Source organism: Ixodes scapularis, unplaced genomic scaffold, assembly GCF_016920785.2.
Source record: "Ixodes scapularis isolate PalLabHiFi unplaced genomic scaffold, ASM1692078v2 PGA_scaffold3__209_contigs__length_174095766, whole genome shotgun sequence".
In the NCBI taxonomy this organism is placed as follows: domain Eukaryota; kingdom Metazoa; phylum Arthropoda; class Arachnida; order Ixodida; family Ixodidae; genus Ixodes; species Ixodes scapularis.
Window position 1 is genome coordinate 64317235 of NW_024609868.1, and position 7707 is coordinate 64324941.

At 47.5% G+C, this 7707-nt stretch overlaps 1 protein-coding gene across 1 annotated transcript; it reads left to right on the forward strand.

Annotated features, from left to right (window-relative positions):
• Window positions 1-404: 404 nt before the first annotated feature.
• Window positions 405-5815, forward strand: LOC120847781. Its single transcript, XM_040219660.3, has 2 exons — window positions 405-549; window positions 5457-5815. Exons 1-2 carry the CDS (start codon window positions 505-507, stop codon window positions 5790-5792), a joined length of 381 nt encoding a protein of 126 aa, XP_040075594.1. The 5' UTR covers window positions 405-504; the 3' UTR covers window positions 5793-5815.
• Window positions 5816-7707: the final 1892 nt, after the last annotated feature.

Here is a 7707-nt window from a genome sequence, read left to right on the forward strand (position 1 = left end):
ATCTCGTCTTTAGAGGAGTCCGAATCGACTGAGACGACCGAGTCTTCAGGACCGTCCTCCTCTCTGGTCGTTCGAACCATCTTCGTCCGCACAGACTCTAGAACGTCGCCAATTCCCTTTGGCATGCCGAGCGCTTATAATACCTCGATATCATCGCTTCACGTGCATTCTGCCATGCCATTCAGTTCCTCTTTGGCTCCCATAGTGGTTCGGTCATGCATCAATCGTTTTGCCTCTGTACCAGCGATCATGCACTATCATCCCTTCGTCAGCCTTACGTCTCAAACTTCCATGCACCAAGCCATATGTTCTGGAGCCTCGTTTCATGGCCCGTTGCGCAGGATCAGCTCGCTGACGGCAGTTCACTCAACAGAGCACATTCACGATCACCTGGTCACGCCGGTCCGACATGCTCATTCGTGCACTACGATCGAGACACTGCTTCCTCCTCCCCCACAGCGAGTTATCATCGCAACACCCCCGTTGTTACCTCCGGCGCCCATCATGATGCCGCCACCGATGATCATCCAGCCACCTCCGCCACCCCAGGCGAGTTAAGCTCATACATCTCATGTTCTAATTAAGAAACGTCTAGACAGAGTGATCAACTTACTTTTTTTTACGTTTCCTCCCGTTCCGCTTTTAACATTGTCAAAAGAAATTAGGGTGTACAAGGTCCTTAGCAACTTGGAAGGATTAGGGTGTATACAAGGTCCTCAAAACCTTGGCTTGGAAACTGCAGGCTTTGTGGATGTCTTGGGGCAGGAATGTTAGTTTCCTAGCTATGCACGGTTCACGATTTAGTATATACGCCGAATGAATGCCGTCACACACGCGATCGCGGCCTACATCCTCTGGCGTGCAAAAACCACACACGTTTGCTAGCATCCTATGGTCGGGGTCACACTGCTCACACATCATAAAAAGACATTCTGCAAACACGAGTCGCCGCAACATCCATGGTTCGAATGGCGCGTGCCAAGTTGCCTCCTTGAACTCATTTCCATGCGGCATTCGAAGCTAGGATTCGCGGTGACTCGCTTTCGAACCTGCATGCGAACTGTCATTTGTATGACGGATAAGCAGTCTGACCCCGGCTTAAAGCTAAATACACGCTTGCTAGCGATATCTCACAGCCACGCTTTCTAGCAACTATAGCTTTCTTGTACGTCGGGAAAACATTTAAGAATGACACAGTTCTCTATTTGGACTGTATGTAAATATCTGTTTACGGAGATATAGCTAAGGTAAGTCTGAGATTTTCTGAAATGCCCGGCGTACCGTGCCGCGTACGAGCTGTCATATCGGTCCCTAGGCCGCATAGTTCAAAGTTGATAACAGCTTAGATCGCTTACATTCACATTGTGAGTGTCACGGGCATCGCGGTTTTTGCTTGATGCCTGCTTTCAGTGTTGTTTTGATTTCAATCGCCAGTTTCATTGGCAGCAAACTAAAAAGCTTGCCGACAACAGAGCACGACGCGCGCATTTCCGACGCGGTACTTGATCGTTTAATAATAATAACGATAATAACTTAGAAAAGCACGTGTCACTTTAAAAAATCAAATTTGGGGGTTTTACGTGCCAAACCTACGACGGGCATCTGGCACGCCCCAGCGGAGGACTGAGGATTAATTTCGACCACCTGGGGATCTTTTGACGTGCAACCGAAAGCTCGGTTACACGGCGCCTCCTCGGCAATAAGCCTCCGTCATATTGCGGGCACCTCGGTCGGGATTCGAACCCGCTACCTGGGGATCCGTAGGCCGGCGCTCTCGCCTCGGAGCCACCGAGGCGGCTCACGTGTCACTTGAACCTAATTTCCAGCGACCTTTGACTTTTTATAATGCATGAAATTCAATATAGAAAATTGGTGTGTCACGTGACATGTATCTTCCCACTAAATTTAGCGAAGAAACTGGATTGATGTTTTGGAAACAAGACGTGAATTTTCCCGCTAAATTTAGCGGAAAACTAAGTGGACATATGGTTCAGGTGCTGTCAATTCCCCCAAAGTGTATAGGTCACATGAAGTCAGGTGACATCATGTGACGCCACTTTCCCCGCTAAATTTCGCGGAAAATGCACGGCCGGGTGGACGGGCGAAATTGCGGGAATGGAAGTAGCGTTAAAAAGCATATCTAAATCCCACGTAAAAAAATATCAAGAAACGATAATGCTTTGTCGATAAGACACACCGACAGCATGCTGACGCACTTGCCTCCCGCTTTATTTTTTTTATGTTTATCATTTTTTTTTTTGGCCTGTCCTTTGCTCTCATCCGGAACTTGGTCGATTTCAAAAGCAATTCACACCCACGTCGTTTAACGTGCTCAGCAAGATGACCACCCCAATTGCTTGGTACAGAAAGATTATGCTTTCGCGCTCTCTCACTGAAACACCGACCCGTTTGTCCAAGGTAAATGCAGCCTTTCAGTTTAGGAAGTTAAAATCTCCGGGTTACCCTAACATGCTACTATCAAGTGTTTGCGAAAGCATATTAAAGAAACTTAAAGAATCCCAGAATAAAAAAATAAAAAAAAACGTACTATAGAACAGATCATAAAAAAAAGAGTGCAAGTTGTGGATTATATTCGCAAGGTATCGCACAATTTAAAAAGAGCTGTTAGATATGGCATTAATCTACATTTCTCGGTTCTTTGCAAGTTTCAAGATATATCCCATACTTACTGGGCATTAAAGTGCCCAGTGCGCAAAAAGACATGCCGTCATGTACACTAAGTGCACGAGTGGGGTTGTTTAGGATATATTCACTTTAGCTGTGGCCCCATTTGCAATGGACAAACGGGTCGCTGTTTCAATAAGAGAGCGCGTCAGCATGATCTTTCGGTACGAAGCAATTTGGATGGTCATCTTGGTGAGCACGTTAAACAATGTGGGTGTTAACCGTTTTTGAAATGGACCAAGTTCCCGAAGAGAGCAAAGGAAAAGACAGAGAGGGAAACTATGAAAGCGTTATTTTATAATAAAAAAAAAAAAAATACGGGAGACAAGTGCGTCAGCATGCCGTCAGTGTCTCTTATTGGCAAAAAATTATGGTTTCTTGGTGGTTTTATCTGAAGATAGGCGCGTGGTAGACGTACAATCTTAATGTACGCTTTGTTTTTTATGTCCGCAGGCTATAGTATATATCGCTTGGTGAATGATGCAATACACTTAGTTGGAAGTCAGCGCTAGTCCTGTCGTGCGTGCCTCTTTTCGTCCCCGTCAAGTTTGCGCCATTTTAATCTTGTCTATTATGAACCAAGTAGCCCAATCAAAACTGGTGTTACAAGTTGTTCTATCCGAAGGCATACCCTCCAAAAGCAGAGAGCCATGGCGTATGCATGGTTAGCGCACGCTACAATTGTTTGATTTATTTGATAAATTGAGTGGGTTCGCATCACGTGATGGTCTGGTTTACTCAGCCCCGTTTTCTTACGTTACATTACGTTACGAAAGCTTACGTCTGGTAAGCCACAATTCACCAGGACATCTGTGCTTCGTATTAAGCGTGGCTACCAGTTCAAGGAGATAGCCTGGCACGCGACATTTGAGACACGAACGTTTCGGCGATCTGATGCGATTCACACACTTGCGTCGAGTCCGACTGCGTACAACTGCAACGGCTTGCGACGTACAGCTGCGCCGGCTCCAACAAAGCCTGTTTTTACCACGTTCTGCTGGAGCCGACGCGGCTGTTGCTATAGCAACCCTTACGTTGCAAATCGTTGCAGTTATACTCGGTCGGACTCGGTGCAAGTGTATCAATCGCCCTTTATACGTACCTTAAGAGAACCTAAGAAAACGGTGGTGTGTGAAACATCTTTTAGTTGACTTCTTAGGCCATAACGGTATCCAAATCTTGTGGTGCACTGACAGCGATAATTTTTATTTACGCTCTAGAATGCACGTATGGAAAAATAAAATAAATAAGCCTGCTGTGACTATATTGGCCAATTTGGAGCGCGCGTTTCTCGATGTTTAGTAAAGGTACTGGCAAGTCATTTTAAAAGAGCCCCCTCGTTTCTTATTTTCTTTTGTAACACAACGGGATCGCCGAGGGATAAGAAGGCGCCTATAGAACAACCGCCTCCTTACTCTGTGATCTTTTTCTTCGGGGGCCGAGTTGCTCACGCGTCTTGATTTTCTTCACATTTCCGGTCAAGAACTTGGGTGTACATTAGTGGGGCGTTTTATATAGTATCAAGGTGACATTTAGGAAACAGTTTAGCCAAAGTCTGAAGGATCGTTGAAGATGTAAATAAGTTATCCTTTTTTTAAAATAATTACTTGAACACAATCTCGTTGCAAACTGAAGCGGCACTGAGGACAAGGGGAAGCCGGTGATCTTTCTGTGTTGCGAAAAATCCGAGATTTGCTTCTGAATTCCTTTCTTTGCCACAACGTCCAAGTCCCGAGCAGCGAGTTTCGCTCTCAGTTATAAAGCACGTGTTCGCACCTCTCCCTTTATAGAAAGATATCTTGTCCGTTAGGTGTCATTTCGTCATAAAGCACCAGGATTGTGGTGCTACCTACTGACTGCACTTCGGCTTTAGTCCACAAATATTGAATGCACTTTGTACGTATTCTGTACGTGTCGCCGCGTATAATGAACTAATCTAAACTGAATTCTGTACGTGGTTCAATACTAATACGAAATATGTTCGGGACTAAAGGTGCGTGTGGGTGCGTATGAACTAAATTTACACGTCTGGTCCCTGCGTGCACACGTGTTTTATTTCTATTATAACGAGTTCTATGTGGTACGCTGAGGTACGTTTTTATTGTGTGTGTGTGCGTGTATTTTATATATAATGTGAACTAATGGTTGTACATACTTTTAGTATACTTAGACTAAAGGTGCTACAATATACCTTTAGTACGTGATGTATAGAACACAAAAAAAAACGTGGTAAGACAAGAGCGGAGGGGGTGTGGGTGTGCATTGTACAGGAAAAAAATGAGGACTGGCGAGGTTTCAGTGAGTGGAACCCCGGTGAAATATAAAAGAAACCTAAGGTATCCTTGTCACGCATTGCTCGATGTGCACGAAGTAGTATATGCGTCGGGTTTGAAGCATATTTATGTAGTTCCGTGATATGGACGATGTCTCGTCGCTTGGGAGGTTACAAGACGGTGTCTAATTCGCCGGCGCATACGCAGGTTGTCTACCCGCCACCCCCGCCACCCCCACCAGCTCCATTGTTACCGTTTAAACAGCGCTCGTCCGTCGCGTCGGGTGGAACTCTGGCAGAAAATCAGCAGGCCGCCACGGCCCACACCACCATTAACTTCTACGGGTCGTCGGCCCCCTCTGGCTACGGCCTGATGCCTCAGGCACAGCCCATGTTCGCCATGCCCAGTTCTCCCGTGTACGCCATGCCAACCGGCGCGGCTATTGCACAAGCCCCTGCGTACCAGTATGCCATGCCGACCAGTGCTGCCCTTGCGCAGGCTCCGGCGTACCAGTACGCCTACCAGACGACGGCACCCGTGACCCAGGGGACCACGTCGGTACGCCGCGTCACGTCGCTGTCGCAGCTGTACAGCAGCACCGTCGCCACCGCTCCAGCCTACCCGCAGTACCAGTACGCGTACCCCACGGCAGCGCCGGTGTCCCAAAGGACGGTGTCCTTCCGTCGCGTCGGTTCCACGTCGCAGCCGTGTCAAGTGAACACTCAAATTCCAGCCACGACAACTGTCCAGTATGCTGAGTACCCCACAGTAACGCAGACGCCCCAGGGGGCTACGACGTCAGTGACTCGCGTCGTGTCCGCGTCGCAGATGTGACGAGGAGGAGCGCAGGTGCCGACGGCCTCAGCTATATACCGATACGTCTATCCGACGGTGTCTGAAGTGCCCCAAGGGAGGGCGTCGGTAACCCGCGCAACGACACAGGTGGACACATCCGCGATAATCCCTATCTGACAGTGCGTGATTCCGGGCACGTCGTCACCACTGAATCATCAATGTGCCATGTACCGACAGTGGAGTGCCATCAATCCACTGTCGAACTCAACGCACACACACAAAAAAAAAGGTGGTTGTTTGATTTGTTTTGTGCATCTTTAAAGACAAGCGGGGCGAATGTGTTTGTATGTTTGTTTGCTTATTTGTCTGTTTGTTCTATACTTGGAATTTTGTTCGAATATCTTAGAGCGAGGGGAACAATCGATAAACTTTGCGCGGCGGAACGTAAGCTTTGCGCATTGACACCGCTGCGAAGACTTGCTATATTCGATCTACCTGCAAGACCTGCGCCTGCTGCACTCGGTTCAGAACGCCGTATTTGATTTACGAGTGCAGCCTATCTAAAAAAAAAACCGGGAGTACATTGCTCTTCACTTCTCTGCATCGGTGCAGGCTGGTGCTGGTTAATCGAATGATCCCACTGTCTGTCGTGCACGTATACACTGCATCCCAGTCCACGGTGGCAGAAGAGAGGTTACTGAACGGCATTGCCTCGCCACGGAGCAAGTGTTGCGAAGGTTCGCTCGCATTTCTGACCAGCGCCGCGAGATGGCGCAGCATGTAAGGGGCTGTCCAGAGGACGAAGGTGAGGCTTGAACACACTGGGGTGGAATGCAAGACGGCGGGAAAAAAAGACCGAGACATCGCGACCTTCTGCGATTGGTCGACTCCATGCCGCTGACTAATCGCAGCAGGCGGCGATGTCCCGGTTCATTCTTCCCGCTCTGGTCTCGCCGTCTTGCTTAGCACCCGTGGTGGCAGAAAACGAGACAGTTACTTTATGTTATGATTTTTTTACCTATTCATTTATAGCTAGGGAAGGAAATCTTTTTGAGCTCGCACCCTGCAAAGGGAAAACCAACATCCGCTTCGCTGTCCTCGCTCAACGCAGTAGGGGCGCAGGTTCCACTATTTCTCCACGGGGCGCGGTGCCGTCGGTGCCGAGAAGCGCTCCGATTGCAGTTTTTCAGAAAGCTGTAAAATACAGCGCGTGCCTTCTGTCACACTCCAGTTTTCTTATTTAGTGTTTCTCGATGATGATCAGCAAGTTTCCAAACCATGTCCTTAAACTCAATATTTAAAAAAAAAAGATTAATTATGTGAAAATAATTAACTTAATTATGCCAAACTTTAATAATTTTCCTTAATAGGCCCTTGGCCTAAGACCAAAACAACCCAAGCCTTTGTTTTCTTCTTTTTATCTGGTGGGATGCGTAGTTTGCAATATCGAATTTGTCCACCTTTCGTGAAACACCAGGCTATCACACAGATGTGGACTGAACCCACTCTGCTGTCAGAAATCTTGGAAATATCTGTTGGCTTGCACTTCGACCTCCTTGATACACATCGTCGTCGTCGTGCGTGATTCGTCTTCACAGTGTTTTCACCTTCTCAAATATTGCACTCTGAGCATGTGGACCGAAAGGTCGCGCTGCAGAACCCAGGAATCCAGGGATCCTGGGTCCGATCCCCACCCCTGCCCGTTTCGATCTGGATGAGCATGGGGTCTTTAAAGGGGTACGGAAACAAAAATTGAAATATTCAAATTTCGTTCGGAAATGAGTCAAGCATGACAGATAATAACCGTAAATGATAATCGCACGTTTGTCTTTTGAACGACTGGCTATATTTTTCGTTCCATATGGTGCACTCGAGCAAGCGCTCGAAGAGAAGCGAACGGAGAGCGCGTTGCGTCATGGGATATCCGGCGCAAACAAAAACAGAAAGAAAAGAT

Excerpts from the sequence above, each read along its gene's own strand:
- LOC120847781 (XM_040219660.3), top strand. The coding sequence starts at position 505 with ATGATGCCGCCACCGATGATCATCCAGCCACCTCCGCCACCCCAG. Across the intron at positions 550-5,456 it reads AGCCACCTCCGCCACCCCAG|GCTCCGGCGTACCAGTACGC; the intron begins GCGAGTTAAGCT and ends GCCCTTGCGCAG.